This window comes from Ovis aries, chromosome 24, assembly GCF_016772045.2.
Source record: "Ovis aries strain OAR_USU_Benz2616 breed Rambouillet chromosome 24, ARS-UI_Ramb_v3.0, whole genome shotgun sequence".
NCBI lineage: Eukaryota > Metazoa > Chordata > Mammalia > Artiodactyla > Bovidae > Ovis > Ovis aries.
Genome location: NC_056077.1, coordinates 1,030,158 through 1,046,594, shown reverse-complemented (window position 1 = coordinate 1,046,594; position 16,437 = coordinate 1,030,158). Strand labels below are relative to the sequence as shown.

Sequence of the window (16,437 nt, the reverse complement as noted above, 5' to 3'; positions counted from 1 at the left end):
TCCCAGCACACTGGAGGCTTTATTGTCCCAGCAGAAAAGACAGAGCCAGGACCCACCCTCCTGACCCTGGGCTGTGGGGATGCGCCCAGACCTCCCCACTGTAGCCCCCAGAGGGGGAGTGTGGGTGTCAGGTGGGCAGTCCCGAGTGCCTGGGTGGACGGGGGCACAGCCCCACCGCCTGTTGCACACACATCTCCGCCTTCACGATGACAGGCTGTACATGACGCCACCGCCTCTTGAGGCCTCCCACCCCCAGGACTCTGGGCTCACACTCACACCCAGATCCTGCCTGTGGCTGCCAGGCAGGTACAGACCAGCGCTGGGACCCCTGCCTGGGCGCTGCCTGCCCCTGCCACAGGCCAGTGTCAGGATGGAAGATATAGCCAGCAAGCCTGTTCCTGCAGGGAGCAGGGTGGGAACGGGCAGCCAGGTGGCCGGGTCCCTGCTGCCAGTAGGGGCACCCCCTGTGGCCTGGCTTCACTGAGAGACACCCAGAGGTCCGTGGGCAGCTCCTGCTGTAGAACAGTCTCCCTAGAGCGTCGACAGGAAGCCCTGTGTGACTTGGTGCCACGGATGCTGCTGCCCAGCTTCCTGGAACCACTGGACCAGGCTGGGGGTTGGTAGCGGCTTGGAGCCCCAGACTGGCTGGCTTCCCTCACTGAGACAAGCTGGAAGGCACTGGGGACCCCAGGGGGCAGCCCCCAGGGAAGGAGACCCTTGGGGGCCAGAGTCTCGAGATTACTTGAGTGCACCCTGGGAAGAACCCCCTACCCATGACAGGGTGGGGTGCAGGGGAGCAGCCAGGAAGACCTGTTGGCCCATCCCACTGGGAACGGGCAAAGTGGGCAGAGGCAGGGCTCTGCACACCCGTCCGGGTCTGGGGCAGGCCCAGGGGCTGGCGGGACCAGGTGAACCGTGCCGTCACAACAGGTCAGCAGGGGTCCCCGAGGCAGAACTGATGGTGCTGAAGCTGGGCGCTGGCCTGGCTGACCACACGCATCCCCCTCCTCATCACCCCCAGGACCAGAGTCGGGCGGAGATGCGACGGGCAGGGCCTGGAGAGGCCCCGACAACCAGGGGCAGCAAGAGGTGTGTGCCGCCCTGACACCTGGCAGATGGCGGTGCGAGGCGGGCCAGGGGCCGGGCCCTCAGTCCTGCTTGTCCCCTCTCTGCCTCCAGGGGTAGATGAGCTCTCCGAAGAACAGCTTGCGGCACAGGGAACCCCAGGAGTGCTTGGGGTGGCAGCCACAGCTGGGGAGGCGGTAGATGTGCACCACATGGCTGAAGGGCAGGGGGTTTATCTGGAAGCACAAGGGCAGTGATCAGCCGGGACGTGGCCCCCAACCCCGTGGGACTCCCTCCCCAGGCCTCGCAGGCTGTCCCGGGGGTCCCTGGGCTGGACAACCGCAGGGCAGGGCCGGCTCCGAGCCAGACACGCTCTCGCTGGGGCACATGGGTCGGGGCAGGCAGCTCGGGAGGCAGGCCTGGGCCTCAGTCAGCAGTGCTCTGCTCTAGCCTGGCTGCGGGGGCCGACCCCCAACTCCAGGACTCGCTCGGCTTGTAGGAGCCTCCTCGGAAAACCACACAGGCTCCTTAGCCTCTGAACTCTCCTCTCAGGCCAGCCTGGCTGCTTCTGCGCCTCCGGCAACTGGCCCACGGCCCCAGCAGGACAGGCCCCAACCCAACAGGGCCGGCCTGTGCCAAGTCTCTGCTATCCTGCCTGGAGATGGAGCCCCGGCCCAGGGTAGGACACAGGGACACAGGGCCCAGCATGCGGAACCTGGGTGCCCCAGGGTGTCTGGCACACCACAGGGATTCCACGCTGGGGGAGGGCCCAGGCAGAGGGGGCGTCATGGTGCCCAAAGGCCTTGGGGGCAGGGGAGTCTCCCCAGGACCCCTGAGGCCCCCCACCAGGGGGCGCAGAGAACATGCCCCAGAACAGGGGGCCTCACAGTGGGCAGGGCGCCTGTCTACAGGCAGCAACGCAAGGGCCGCAGGGAGGCCTTACCTGCATCAGGAGGCGCAGGGGCCGGCCGGCCTCATGCTCCAGGACCTGGAATTTCACGCCGGCTGCGAGGAGAGCAAGGCCCGGTGAGGGAGGGCAGCCCCCACAGTGTGCCCCTTGGAGAGCTGCCAGCTGTGGGCAGCAGCTGCCCCTCACCAGAGCTCTGGCAGAACCGCACTGAGACCAAAGCCCAGGGTCTGCAGGCAGGGAAGAGCCAGCAGGCTGTGCTGCTCTGTGAGCAGGGCAGGGGTTTCCTAGAGTGGACACGGCACCTGCTGAGGGGTGGGAACCCTGCTCATCGCAGTGCCTTCCAGCACAGCTGACTCGGGGACCCACCACACTCTGGCCTGCAGTGTAGGCTCCCACGCCTGGGGATCCCCAAGGTGGAAGGTTCTTAAAAGGAGAAACAGGAGCTAATTATCAATTGATGAAGAGGCCCCAAGGCAATGCGGTGGAGAGAAGAGACAGCATCTGCGGCCTTTCCTGTGAACTTAAAAGGAGTGTGCAGGCCTGAGCGCGGGAGGGGCCAGGGAGGTGCCGGGTCCAGGGGATGAGGTATAGTGGGGGCTGAGGGAGTCTGGGCCACTGGGGGTCAGTGGAGGAAGCTCTTGGAAAGAGGGTTTGAGGACATCTGGTGGACAGACTCAAGGCCCAAAGCCCGCAAACACGCACATTCGTGTCTCCTGACTCCACGCTGACTACGAGCAGCCACCATGAGCTCTGGGGTGGGCTGAGCTGCTGGCTGCAAACCAGCCCAGGGCCTCCTGGGCACACTGCTCACCTGGGGGCTACGCCAGGAACCCCCAGGTTCCCCAACTGTTCAAAGACCCTGCACTGGATAGGCTGGACCACAACTCTGACCAGTCGGATCAGGACTCCCTAGGCCTGCAGCGGGGACGGCCTCCCGTCCGGGGCATCTGGCCAACCTGCGGCTGGTGTCAGCGTGCAGACAGGGGCCTCTGCCTGCAGGGGGGCCAGCGGGGGTGGCTGGGCTGGCCAGCGTGGCCCCAGCAGGCAGAAGTCTTCTGGGGGGTCAGCCCCCAGTGGAGGGATGCCAGCAGGCACACAGCCTCACAGCCACAGGGGACACGTCTCTCTTCTGAGCCCCACACAGGCACTGCCCACACTACACTGCAGGCACGCTTCCGAGCAAACTGCACACTCATCCCGAGAAAGGCTCAGGAGACAGGAGGGCTGTGTCTGTGGCCTCTGAGCCTGAAGGTGGGGCTCCCCCTGCAGCTCACGCCCCAGAACCAGGACCCTGTGCCCCCTGCCCGCCTGCCGCACACACCACGGCTTCCAGAGCCCCGGGCGTGCTCCCTAGCCAGCGTGCAGACCTACCTGCAAGCCTGTAGGGCCGGCACAGCCGGAGGCCAAGCGAGTACAGCGGCAGCGAGTTGATGAGGTCCACGAGCAGATGGACCAGGCCCTGCACAGTGACCACCAGGAGCCGGAGCTGCAGTACAGACGGTGCTCAGGGCCTTGGGCCTGGGACCGTGGCCAGAGCCACGCTGCACACGCCTGAGCCGAGCGGCCTGACAGGTCCCCAGGGCAGGCAGGGGCCCAGCCCTGAACCTGAGGCCTGAGCACAGGAGACAGGAAACCCCCTCCCGCTCGGCCAGAAGACAGGGCACTCCAATCCAGGGACACACGCCACTGGCCCCTCGGCCCAGCCACCTGGGTACCACGCCTCTCCTGCTGGCCACACTCCGCCCCTCGCGCACCACAGAGAGCCCTGCCCTCCATGCATCCAGCGGCATGTCCCAGGGTGGTAGGGGGTGGTACCCTCCAGGGTGGACCCCTGCCTGCTCCAGGCCCCAGTACAGAGTCCAGAATAGCCACCCTCTGTTGTGGCCGGCACGGGCGGGTGGTCTCCCCACAGCTGCCCGCTGGCAGGCAGAGCCAGCAGTCACCACTCTGCGCACTGTGGGCCAGGCCCCCGGACGCGGCGCTCGGCTCACCAGGGTGAACACCAGGTAGTACAGGGCTGTGGTGGGCAGCAGGAAAATCAGGATGGTGAAGAGCAAGGTCCCGATGAACAGCTACGAGGAAAAAGGACGCCGGCATCAGCAGCAGCAAGAGCCCCAAGCTGGGGGCGCCCCCGCCTGCACTGACCACAGCCCCTCCGCGAGTCCAGAGATGGGGCACCGGCCGCTGCCTGACGCCACTCGGGACAGCCCTCCCCAGTCCTGGGAGGGACGCCTGCCCTCCAGACCGGGTGACACCACGGCAGAGAGTGGGCAGAGGCAGGACCAGCTGAGAGGTGCGCAGCCCGTACACTAGACAGGAGGGGGTGAAAATCAGTCAGGAGAACAACACTGAAGGGCAGCACTCAGGGTCCCCGCGGCAGGTGTGGACAAGCTAACAGGACAACCCAGGCCCCGTGCACACTCACCTCCAGCGCCTGCTGCCCTGCAGCCTCCCGGACCAGGGTCTGTCCCTGCCTGCGGCGAGTTCTGCCCCGTTGTGGCCCCGTGTACACCCTGCCCCTTGCAGCTCCCTGCACCCCCAGGGCCTGCGGAGCAGGAACGAGGCTGCCCCTTGTGATGCCCGAGCCACTGCACGGGCTGGTGCAGGCCGAAGGCCGGCTGGACGGAGCTGGTACCTGGTCCAGGTCGTAAGAGCAGGAGTCCACACGCTGGCGCAGGACGTTCCATTTCTTCCCTCGGAACAGGCGCCACAGCGAGGACAGGCCGTGGATCTTCAGGCAGTAGAGCCTGCAGGCCACTGCCGTCAGGGTGGGGGCCGCCCCACACCCCCCGGCCCAGGAGCCTGTCTGCGCCCAGGGCCCAGGGCAGCACGCGCCGGCCCGCGGTGGGGGGAGGGGCACACCCACCTGGCGCCGTAGACGTAGAAGCAGTAGATGTGGAAGGTGAGAAGGGAGATGATGTCCGACAGGATGGACAGGGCGACTGTCAAGCCCAGGCAGGCCGAGAGACCCAAGTGCCACAGGATGTGCTCGATGAAGGGGGACATGAGGTGGATGTAGCCTGGTGGGACGGGGTCAGCCTTGAGGGGCGCCCGGGGTCCCGCAGCCCCCGGTCCTCCCTGAGGACGGCTGCCCGAGGTGTGGCCCAGCTCCACACACAGGGTGCTGGGCCGACAGGAAGCCGAGGCCGAGGGGCCCCATTCCCCCTCGGCTGGGCCTGTCCCCCGGGGCACGCCCTGCGGGGCCGGCGGGCACTCACTGATCCACAGATGGATGTGGTACAGGAAGAAGCGGCCTAGCACCTGGTCCAGCGCCCGGTTCATCTTGAGCCCGGCGGGCGCGCCCATCAACCACTGCAGCAGATGCTGGAGCTCCTCGGCCACACGCTGCAAGGATGGGGGTGTCACCCGGTGACCTGCCTGGGGACCCCAGATGAGCCTGGGGAGTCAAGCCCATCAGGGGCCCACAAGCTGGACAGGGGCGGGGTAGCTGGAGGGTCCCACGGAGGGAAGAATGACGACGGGCGAGGGTCTGGCACGGGGCCTCACAAGGAGCGAGTAAGCCAACCCCCGTCCTGGCCACCCCAGGAGGAGCACGGTGCCAGCGTGGCAGGCAGGCCCTCAGGACTGGGCCTCAGCACCCACGGGCGGCCACAGGCACCCTGTCCCTGCCCCGTCTGCCAGCCCCTCCCGCCTGCACGCAGGCCTCTCCCAGCCCTGGGTGACGGCCTCTGCCGCGTCTGGGGCAGTGAGAAGGGAACAGAATGTTCTTTATAAATAGAGCTTATTTAATATTTAAAGGGTAAGAACTTGGCAGCAGGAAGAGGCTTTCATTTTTAAATTAAATATTTATATTTCTGAGCAATTCTGCAGAAAAGAGGCCTAGGATAAAACTGGCCAAAAGGCAGAGTGGGGATGAAATGGGTGGAGTGGCCGAGCCCCCTCCCAGCCCCCAGGTGCCCCTCCTCCCTCTCGGGCCAGGCCTCCCTTAGAAGCTACGGGACTCAGCCTGTGGGCTCCTGCCCTGTGGGGTCCTGGCCACCAGCAGGCCCAGTGTCCACCTGTGACTGGAGACTAATGATAGCAGGAGTGGCTGAGCCCACAGGGATGCTACAGCCAGATCTCAGTGGCTTGACCACGCCCAGGGCCAAGAGGGCCCCAGAGGCCTGGGAGGGGTGCTGAGGGGCTGTCCTAGGCAAAAAGACAAGCTCCCGATACAAGTGCAGAGACGGTAGAGAGGAGGAGGGCTCAGAGCTGGTGTGGACGGACAGCAGGCGGGCAGCTGTGGTTGGGAGAGGAGGCTGGGGCTTCTGGCCCTCAGCGCAGGAGCCACAGAACCAGCACGAAGGGCAGGCGGGAGGCTGAGCGCGCCACAGCGAGTGGCCTAGGGGCACAGGGTCTCCGGGACGCTGACCCACTGACTGTGCACAGGCCCGGGCCGATGGCCAGGAGAGCAGAGACGACCGCACACAGCAGGGCCACGGGGCGCCGGGACCTGGGCCTGGCAGGCAGGCGGCGCCCCTGCAAAGCCTGGAAAGGGGCTCCAGACGGCCACCGTCAGGACGGGAAGGCCGAGGCCAGCAGCGGCAAGGTGGCCCAGCTGCAGGGCCCACGTCTATGCAGCTCCACGGGTTCCGCAGGCCACAGTGGCTGTGAGGGGACCGGGCAGGCCCGCTGAGAGCTGCTCCCAGGAAAGGCCTGCCGCGCCCCCGGGAAGCAGGTGCTGGAGAGCAGCCGGGGCCCTCCCGCCAACTCACGTCAGCCACGGGGACGAGCGCCTCCGCCAGCTGAGCGAAGCGGTCCTTCCTGTGCAGCCAGGACAGCAGCAGGAGGCCCAGGGCCATGTCGAGCAGCACGGAGACCAGAGTGTTGGCCTTCCTGGAAGCAGGTTCAGCGGGCGTGAGCGTGCGGGCAGCCGCGGGGGTCAGCGGGGGGCGGGGGGCTGCAGCACCCGCACCTCATCAGCTGGGTGGGGCCCCCGGCCCTGGGGGCGCTGACGACGAGCGTGAGCTGGTCCAGCCGGTGCCTGAGCTGCTCGCAGGTGGACAGCTTGCTCCAGATGAAGGACAGCGGCCACGGCCGGAACACCCTGCAGGGGACGGAGGCGATGGGCCTTTGGGGCCTCGGGTTTCCCTGCGTTGGGGCTGCCACGGCCACAGCCACTACCCCTCAACGTGCAGAGGAAAAAGGCCCTGGTGGCCCCAAACGCCCGTGGCCACACTGCTGAACTCCGCGGGCTGTGGACACAGGGGAGGGCCCCGGTGGGCAGCCCAGTGGGGGTCGCAGTCGCTCCTATCAACTGGGAACACGAGGTGCTGACTCCAGGCACTGAAGCTGAGCACCTGCTGGGCGGACAACCGTGTCAAGGGTCAAGCCCAACGAGACTGACCCCTCACGCAGCAAAGGAAGCACCAGACGCTTCACAGACCTGCAGATGTTGAGGGGTGTGTTCTCAAGCAAAGGTGAGCAAGATGTCCAATGGCAACTCAGTGCCTGACTCCAGGGCAACCCAGAGCCCTGCTATTGGCCAGAGGGGCCGAGGGGCCACCTGCCAAGTGCAGGGCCACCAAAGGAGCACGCTCAGGGCCCCGGGGGGAAAGAGAGCACACTCAGGGCCCTGAGGGGAAGGAGAGCACGCTCAGGGCCCCAGGGGGAAGGAGAGCATGCTCAGGGCCCCGGGGGGGGGGGGGAAGGAGAGCACACTTAGGGCCCCGAGGGGAAGGAGAGCATGCTCAGGGCCCCAGGGAGGAGAACACGCTCAGGGCCCCGAGGGGAAGGAGCGCACGCTCAGGGCCCCGGGGGGAAGGAGAGCACGCTCAGGGCCCCGGGGGGAAGGAGAGCACGCTCAGGGCCCCCGGGGGACGGCAGCCTTGACCCTGGAGGTTTAGACTTTGACCCAACTCCCAGAGAGAAATGCGGTCAGCACACCCCCGTTCCACCCAGTGGAAGGCAGGCGATGGGCAGGGTCTCCCCAAGGCCCAGGCCAGGCCCCTGGGACTTCGCTCCTGCAGCCACAGCCAGGCCTCAAACTGATGTCCCAGGGCTCCTGATGGCCACAAGGACTAGCACCTGCCTCTGGGTCTTCGGGACTGGGGCCACGCGAGCAGCTCACAGCTGTTCTTGCGTTCTTTGAAAGCCAACAAAAGCAAAGGACCTTCTCTTCTCAAAAGTGCCCCCAGGCAAGCCCAGACACTTTCACATGACTCATTTCATGAAGTTCTGGAACCCACTCCACAGGTCAAAACACTAGCAGCCCCCATAACCTAAGGTGCTGCCCATACACAGCTGCTGGGGTCTCTCTATGGGGACAGGGCCACATGCCCCCAGAGCCCCTGGGGAGTTGGTGAGGCCCATCCCCAGACCTGAGGCCAAACCCCTCGATCTAGGGTACAGCACGGCTGTTCTGCACCCAGCAGTGCCTCTGAGGGCTTCTCACAGGGAGAGGGCCCACAGCCAGGAGTGCTCTGGTGAACCCCGAGACCAGCCCCCAGCAGACAGCGAGGGGCTACTGCCCACAGCCTCCCAGGGCAGCCGCTCCTGCAGTGCCGGGAAGGGGGTGGGTAAGTGCCGGGAGACCAACAGGGGCCCCTGTGCGGAACAGCCCGGGTTCCCCCATCACCTAAGTTCCCTGTTGGGGCCTGAGCTATCTGAGGGTCCCATGCAACCACTGAGGCTGCTGGTCAGCCTGTATTTACCCTGAGCAAGAGGCACCAGGAGAGCAGCCCCCAGTGGGGACGGGGTGCAGGACGGAGAGCGGGGTGCAGGGGCAGCGTGGGCCTCAGAAGGGCCCATCTGGCCTCTGTGAGCCCGACCTACCCGGCCCGCCCCGGGGACACCTACCGACAGGCGCTGGCAGTGGAGATCAGTGACAGCAGACAGGCCAGCAGCAGGCAGATGGGCCCCGCTGCGCGCTTGGCCAGCTCCACGAGGATGCTGGCCTCCACACCCTCCGATTGCCAGTGCGTCAGCCGCACGGGGCCCTCATCGAACCGGTCACTTTGGAAGAGCACCTCACTCCGCGCCACTGTGTCAAAGACGGCAGCTAGGCCGCCCGCGCTGGCTGTGGCATCCCCGGCCTGGCGCTCGGGCAGGGCCGCGGGCGGGTGCAGCCGTGACAGCAGCACCTTGCGCTGGTCGTAGAAGACGAGCATGACCTGGTCCTCGCAGACGGGGGCAAGGGGTGCGGGCCCCTGCCGCCGGGTGGCCTTGCAGCTCCAGGACTTGCTGCCCCTCTCTCGACACAGCTGCAGCCAGGGCTCGTGGGAGAAGAGGGCACCCAGGCTCTCCAGGAAGTGGCCCAGGCTCTCCTCCGTCTCCTGCCGGCGGTGGCACCAGGTGCCCAGCACGGCCACGCTCACCTGGCTGGCCTGCTGTACCTGGGCCAGGAGCTCCTTGACCTGGACGGGGATGAAGGGAAAGTGCACCACAGCCAGAACCACAGCACTGCTCTGCTCCGGGACCCACCGTCCCACCAGGAGGCCGCTGTCCGCCGAGGTGCAGCACGTGGGGAAGAAGGCCTTGAGCACCATGCTGGGGCCGCTGGAAGAGAGGAGGGCTCAGCTCAGAGCTACCACCACCCAGCGAGGGCCCAGGGTGGCTGCCAGTGCCGTGGAGACAGGCTCTGGCCACGACTTATGCCTCAGACGACCCTGACAGACACGTCCACGTGGCCACTGAGCCCACAGACTGACCCCGCTTCGGGTCTAGTCACGAGGCTGGCGGTGGACCCCCAGCTGCCCATCTCCGCCCTGGGCTGCAGTGTGCACAGGCCCAGGCCATGCCCACCCCCAGCCAAGAGGCAGGGCCAGGCTCCCCTCCTCCAGACACAAGCACCTGAAACAGCGCCACCTACAGCCTACTCGGGGCTGAGCACAGGGCTAAATTTGTGTTTTTAAAGAACTGATTACAGTTTTTTGACTGCAGCACAAGGGAAAACCTACAATCTCATTAACAATTAAAGTAATTTAAACATCTCAAAGCTTGATTTACTTACTAAGCTAGCAAGAGCTGAGGAAAGTCAGGCGCGTGCCCACTGCCGGTAGCTGTGAGCCTTGGTCTGGGGGCCCCAGAAAATACCTGAGCATGTGCCTGGTGCCCCAGTGAGCCCCTGGGGAGCCTCAGTGCTCAGGCTGGGATCCACTGGCATCCACCCTGCCCCAGCCTCCAGCTGCGCGGGGCCCACCCCTCCCTGGGGCCCCACCCTCTTATCACAGCTGAGCACCTCCCTCAGGACCTCCCCCTACAGGCTATAGAGGTGGGGGTGGCGCTCCTCAGCCTTCATGTGATCCTGGGCAGCAACAACCTCCCAGGTAGGCCAAGGCTTCTGAGTCCTGCGGGGCTGCGAGCCTCGCCCTGCACAAGAGTCAGCCTGCTGAGAAGCCAACTCTCAGCAGCTCTCCATGTCCCACCCTGGTGGGCCTGGCGGGTAGGAGCTTCGCCTTGGTGAGGGTTCGCTGGGGCTCTAGCCCCTTCCCAGACACGAACGACTCCACTGTCAGCACAAAGCACACAGCAGCGCCCTGCCATACCTGAAGGAGGGACACAGGCCTCTCACTGAGCCTGGCCCTCTAGGCCCCAGGGCTCATCAGGCCCTTGGGGACAGGGGGCCAGCGAGGCTGAGGAGGTGTGACTTTGAGGGAGCCCTTTCCTGAGGGTCGGGGGGCTCTGGAGGGGGCCTTACACGCCCAGGACTTCACAGGCAACTGGGGCAGCTACTTTCCTCCCCTCCAGGGCGCCCAGAGTGGGCTGGAGGGAGAGACCTCTCCCACCTGTGGATTCTGACTGAAAGGGTCCCCTGAGCCCAGCAGCAGCCAGACTCCCAAATGCCCCTCCCTGCAGAGATCAGAGACAGCAGGCAACATGACGTCTGCAGGGAAACCTGGAGCCCAAAGGCAGCCCCGGGCCAAGCCCCTGTGGCCACTGGCAGGGGCATCAAGGACCGCCCTGTCTCCTGACACCTGTCAAGGGCATCACAAAAGGGACAGAGGCATTCTGCGTGTGAGTCCCGCCAATGCATGTTGACCACCAGTGGGGAGCAGAAAGCACAGCACAAGCCTCTCAGCACCAGCCAGTGGCGACCACCAGGTCAGCCAAACCACAGGATCACAGTCCCCTGCTTGGGGACTCCTCTCACAGGAGCTAAGAAAAGCGCCCATAGCTACTGTCAGAAGACAAACACACTTGGCCTAACAGTGAGCAGATGCTCTGGGCAAAGCTGGTTACACGGTGGTTTCACTTGCAGAAAATTCATCGAGCTGTACACATACGATCTGTGCATTTTGTGTGTTTTATGCTTCATCTACAAAGTTTACCTATCAAAAACAGAGAGAAAGAAAGGGGAAGGAGAGCTCCTCATGTCTGGGGAAGGCAGCAGAGGGCAGAGGGTGGTGTTCCCATCTGTGGGGCAGTGAGAAAGAACTCTTAAATCGAGGGGCAAGTTTCCATCCCCACCCCCACTTCAGCCTCTGGGAGTGACCAACACAAAGAAGTCTGCTCAGATCAGACAGCCAGAAAAAGATGAAAGAGCAGGCAATCGATAGCAGAGGTGCATTTGGGAGAAAGTGGGGCAGTAACTCGGCACCGTGTGCATCTTTAAAAACTGCGATAAAGGGCACAAGCCCGGGAAAGCTGCCTGCTACCCAGGACACCAGGTACCCTGTGACCCAGCCCACCATCCCAGGTCAGGCAACAGTCTGTGGGACACCCCTCTCCACACGACCTGAACTCAACCATCTACCTTGTGAAGCCGGCAGTCTGTCGTCCTCCGTCAGAACTGATTCAGGGCAAACTCCCAGTTATGACTGGCCAGGGACCCCTCACTGCCTAAAACCATCCTCTGGGGAGTCTCCTGATCACTGCCCTTGGTAGCTCACAAGAATTCCTTGTTACTCCTTACGTCTGTGTTTAAAAACAAGAAGGATTGTGTTTAAAGAGGGCTTTCTCCCTCTCTTTTCAGAAGAAAGGACACGAATCAAGGGCTCTGGGTTTTGGCCTGTACCGCAGTTAGGGACGACAGTAAAGCACTGATGGCCGGTCCCCTTGACCCTGAATGTCCTTCCACCAGGTCCACGGCGGGACCGGGCGGGGCGGGCCTGAGGGCACCGGCCGGCCGCCCCTCACCCCACAGGGCCGGGCTCCAGACGCCCTGCCAGAGCGCCCCCGCGGCCCGCCGCGAACCCGGCGTCGCCCCCACTTTACGGCTGAGAAAGCAGGGTCTCCGAGAGGTAAGAGCCCCGCGTCGGCTCCGGAGGCCCCCGGGCTCCCCGGCCGCCGCGGCGGGGCCTGGGCGCACAGCCCGGCGGGGCGGGCCCCCAAGGCCGCCAGCCTCCCCAGCGGTGCTCACCGGGGCCGTGCACTGGGCCAGCGGGGTCCGGCTGAGGTCGGGGACCGCTTCGGGCGGGCCTAGGCGGGCGGCGGCGCTCCAGGCCCCCAGCCCCGCCGCGGCCGCGCCGCGGGACACGAGTCCCATTTCCGCCCGCTCCCGGCGTTGCCGCGCGACGGTCCGCCGCACAGGCGCCCGGGCTGCCCGCTGGCCCCCGCCGGAGCGTTCCGCACACGCAACGTTCCGGTCCCGGAGCCGGCGGCCCGCCCGCGCAGTGCCCCGGTCCCTCCGGCTGCCTTGTCTCCCCACGGGCTGTGCACAACGGCCTTGTCCCCGTCGCAGCGCTTCTGGGCCCCCCAGGCTACCTACAGTGTCCCCCAAACCATTGCCTTCCAGTCCCCCACCACGGAGGCCAGACCTCCCCTGTCCTGGTTTCCTCGTCTGAGGGCTCCAGACCCCACCTTGCCTCATCACCGCGGGGTTAAAGGACCCCCAGGCCCTGGAGAGGGTGGGGTGCCAGGGGTCCCAGAAGAAACTGCCTCTTCAACCCCGGACTGGCCTCCTTGCACTCTGCTCCCTGCAGAGGCCAAGCGACCCCTGAAGTTGCAGGGCCAGTCCAGAGGGTGAAGCCATCTGGGGTGGGGGTTGGGGGGCGCCTCCAGCCCCGTCTTCTCCAGAGAACAAGACCCCTAACTCAGCAACAGCTGTCAGCATTGATGCAGCACCTGTTCCCTGCACTTCCTTACTCTGACCCGCTTAATCCAGGCCCATGCTCTCAGGAGCCAGGACACACCGAGGGACCCTGAGACCAACCCCTCACCACGCCCAGGGCCAGACTAGGCGTCCCCCCCTGCCCTCGCCAGAACTCCTGATGGAGCTGGGAGCCTGGCTGGGCCCAGATTCCAAGGAACCCCACTCCTCGGCACCCCCAGCCTGGTTTTTCTGTCTGTGCTCACAGGAAGGCCCTCCTGCTCTTGACCACTGCCCAGGACTCTCCCCCTGCCCGGGACTCTCCCCCTGCCCATGAGCCTGAGCTGTTTGGTCCAGCTCCAGGAGTTCAGACAGTCTCACATGGGCCTGGAGCATGGAGGCTGGTAACGCAGCCATGTGTCACCCCAGGGCGCCTCCAGGTGGCCCGTCCTCTGCTCCCCCCCTTACCTTAGCTGGGCCCAGAGAAGCTGCAGGAGTCTCAGCATCCAGGGCACCTCTGAAAATGGGGAACAGTGAGGAGCCGCACCCCTGCCCAGCCCAGCCCAGCCCAGCCCAGCGCAGCCCAGCCACACCTACCCTGCCTGCCTCCCTCTGATTAGGAGGCTGGGGCCAGAGCACTGAATGGAGAGCAGGCCCGGGTAAGCGCTGGCGGCTGGCCCAACACGCCAGAGACATCCAGGCTTCAGCTGCTAGCCCCAAAGGGCAGGCCTCCTAGACCCTGGGGGCTGGAGGCAGCTGATTCCGGCTGCCCCCTGAATCTGAATCCTCCCCAGGAGAAGGAGAGGAGGCCAGGCCAGGGCCCGCTATGATGGGGCTCAGGACGGTCAGCAAATGTCCAGGGTCAGGAGGGCGAGGCCCACAGCCAGGAGAACCCTGGGAAACCTGAGCATCCCTCCCATCATGGTCCGGGCCCAGGGGGCTACGCCATGCACAGAAAGGGGCGCTGCAGCTCGAGCCCACAGTATCAGTCCAACTCCAGGTGGGGCTGGTACACTTTGATGTTGCCGTCCTCTGCGTCTGCCACCAGTAGCTGGCCCTGGGGCCCACAGGCCACACCCAGGGGCCGCCTCAGCCCCTCAGAAACCAGGCAGATGGGCGCCCTGGCCTGGGGGAACAGGGTCACCTGGCGCCGCCGCTGGTCCGCCACAATGACACCGCCCGCTGCGTCGGTGCACACGCCTGCTGGGCTGCCAAAGGGGTGCCCGGTCAGGTCCCCCAGGGAGCCCAGGGGCTGGCGGGCACTGCCAAACAGCCGTACGTCCCCAAACTCCTCGCTCACAGCCAGGCCCCCGTCGGGCGCCAGGCCCACCCAGCAGGGGCCCTCCAGGTCCAGCAGGGAGGCAGGGGCCAGTGGCGCCAAGTCAGGGCCCAGTGTGAAGCTGTGCACAGCCCCAGGCACGTAGTCTGTCACCAAGAGGCGGCCAAAGGCATCTACAGCCAGCCCCCGGGGGGCGGAGAAGGAGCCCACCGTCACCCAGCGGCCTTGAGGGGCTCGGGCGGTGTGCTGGAGGGCACGGACAGCCCCGTGGACCAGGTCGCTGACCACCACGAGCCCAGCGGCCGTCACCACCACATCTTCTGGCACAAAAGCCCCAGCTCCCGGCACGTGGCAGGGCAGGTGGCAGATGGAGCGTCCCTCGAGGTCCAGCACGTGGACGCAGGGTGCGGCACCCGCTGTCAGGAAGAGCAGGCCGTCTGGGGAGCAGTGCAGGCCCCGGGGTCCCCCGGTAGCTGCGGCGGGCGCTGGGATCTGCCCAAGCAGCTGGGGCCGCCGGCAGCAGGCAGGGTCTCCGGGAAGGTCCAGTGCGGGGCACCGTCCCTGGGCCGTGGCTGACGCGCTGGTCGGGGAGGCCCAGGCAGTCCAAACAGGAGGCCCGGGAGCAGGCGCTGGGCGGCTGTCACGGCCTCAGCGTCTCTGAGCCGGTCCTCCAGCCCAGCCAAGCATGGGGCTGCAAGACAAGTAACAGCCCACGGTGTGCCGGGCAGCGCTGCGGGCCCAACACGGCTTCCTGGCATCCTGGTGCCCTCCTGACCTACAGACCTGACTGTCCCACCATGCCCCGACTGCCAGTCATGCCTCTGGGCGCTGTTTTCCCGGCTGTGGTCCCTGAGCACAGTTCTGAGAGACACACGACCCCCAGACGGCTGCTGTTACGCCCTCAGGGCACCTCGCTGTCCGAGGTGGGGGAGGGGTGATGGATGAGCATTGTTTCTGTAAAGGCAGAGGAACGGGACCTTGTTGGAGACCTCCAGCCCTGATGGGTAAAGCAGGGGTCCTTTCCTAGGCCTCTCTGGCAGGGGGAGGGGTCTCCTACCTGGGACCAGGCTCCCTGGGCCGCAGGCCTGTGTTGTTGGAAACCAGAGCTCAAGGGTATGGGAGGAGCCACCTGGCCTCGGGGAGGGGCCGGCAGAGCTCTGGCCAGGTGGCCTTTGAGCTGCAGCCCAAGGAGGCCTGAAGGAAGGAGCCCGGCACTCAGCTGCTGCCCGCCAGACACCCTCCAGCACCGCCACATTCCCGCCTTGGGGCCTTTGCACTGGCCTCTGGGACATTCCTCAACCTGCCCGGCTGGTTGCACTCAAGGTCCACCCAGCCACCCTCCCCAGGGGTCCAAGGCCTCTACTGCCACCATCTCAGGGGATAGCACCAGCTCTGTCCTCCAGCGGGACCACAAGTTCAGGACTGAGGGAAGGGCTGTGCCCCTGGCCTGCTGGCTAGCTCACTCACCGGAGCCCAGGGTGGGGGTGCCCCCGCACAGGCTACAGGTTGGGTCCTGTTTCTGCACCTGTGATGCGGGGATCACACACCTCCTGCAGAGTGAGGCTTACATCTGTCCAGTGGGTGCTGAGAAGTGGGGGTGCTAATAGGGAGCTAAAGTGGGAGGGGGCTCCCTCAGATTCAGGACCTGGGGATTCTCCAGACCCCTCGTGCATGGCTCAGCCCTCAGCCCCAAAGTCCCTCCAGGAAGCCCCTGGAAGGTGGGGTTCAGCCCATGTCTGTCACCTAGAGCACTCCCTACCCAGCCGCCTACACCCCAGCTCTGGAGGCCGTGGGGGGTGGGCACGATGCTATCTGCTGTCGCCACGGCTGATGGGCAGCTGCAGTCCTGATCCGACTGGCCCCAGCCCGGCCAGCCCAGCCTGGGGAGCCGGGAGCAGGCAGGTGCAGGCCTCCTGGGGCCACTCCCGGGTGGGCACAGAGGTGTGGCCGGCTCCCAGGCAGAGAAGAGATTAGCTGGGCCCAAGGGTCCCTGGGGCACCCCTCCCCCCACTGTGGGAAAGCCAAGTCTGGCCGTGCTGGGAGGGAGGCAGTGGGCTGTGAAAGCCACCCGATGCCTATCGCGGCTGCAGGGGCTGGCCAGGGCCCAGTGGAGGCCACACTGCGCGACCAGCCCTGGGCCACAGCACGTGGGTCGCCATTTAACCAGAGCAAGCAGCCTCCTGGACGAATCTGACATTAGGGCTGGCCGGCCAG

The 16,437-nt window shown here is 65.8% G+C and overlaps 2 protein-coding genes across 2 annotated transcripts; both read right to left on the bottom strand.

The window, feature by feature from the left end:
* PIGQ (phosphatidylinositol glycan anchor biosynthesis class Q) lies at positions 1 to 13,461 on the bottom strand. Its single transcript, XM_027961197.3, has 11 exons — positions 13,413 to 13,461; positions 8,774 to 9,472; positions 6,891 to 7,022; positions 6,691 to 6,811; positions 5,194 to 5,320; positions 4,842 to 4,995; positions 4,611 to 4,722; positions 3,967 to 4,047; positions 3,347 to 3,461; positions 2,009 to 2,070; positions 1 to 1,301 (listed from the first exon to the last, which is right to left on the bottom strand). The coding sequence occupies exons 1-11, from the start codon at positions 13,448 to 13,450 to the stop codon at positions 1,149 to 1,151; spliced, it is 1,794 nt and encodes a 597-aa protein (XP_027816998.1). The 5' UTR covers positions 13,451 to 13,461; the 3' UTR covers positions 1 to 1,148.
* Positions 13,462 to 13,929: 468 nt separating this feature from the next.
* NHLRC4 (NHL repeat containing 4) lies at positions 13,930 to 15,040 on the bottom strand. The gene is made up of 2 exons (XM_060406316.1): positions 15,007 to 15,040; positions 13,930 to 14,852 (listed from the first exon to the last, which is right to left on the bottom strand). The coding sequence occupies exons 1-2, from the start codon at positions 15,038 to 15,040 to the stop codon at positions 13,930 to 13,932; spliced, it is 957 nt and encodes a 318-aa protein (XP_060262299.1).
* Between the last annotated feature and the right edge of the window lie 1,397 nt (positions 15,041 to 16,437).

Excerpts from the sequence above, each read along its gene's own strand:
- NHLRC4 (XM_060406316.1), bottom strand. The coding sequence starts at position 15,040 with ATGACTGGCAGTCGGGGCATGGTGGGACAGTCAG. Across the intron at positions 14,853-15,006 it reads GGGCATGGTGGGACAGTCAG|CGCCTGCTCCCGGGCCTCCT; the intron begins GTCTGTAGGTCA and ends ACAGCCGCCCAG.
- PIGQ (XM_027961197.3), bottom strand. The coding sequence starts at position 13,450 with ATGCTGAGACTCCTGCAGCTTCTCTGGGCCCAGCTAAG. Across the intron at positions 4,723-4,841 it reads TTCTACGTCTACGGCGCCAG|GCTCTACTGCCTGAAGATCC; the intron begins GTGGGTGTGCCC and ends AGTGGCCTGCAG. Across the intron at positions 2,071-3,346 it reads CCGGCCCTACAGGCTTGCAG|CCGGCGTGAAATTCCAGGTC; the intron begins GTAGGTCTGCAC and ends CTCTCCTCGCAG.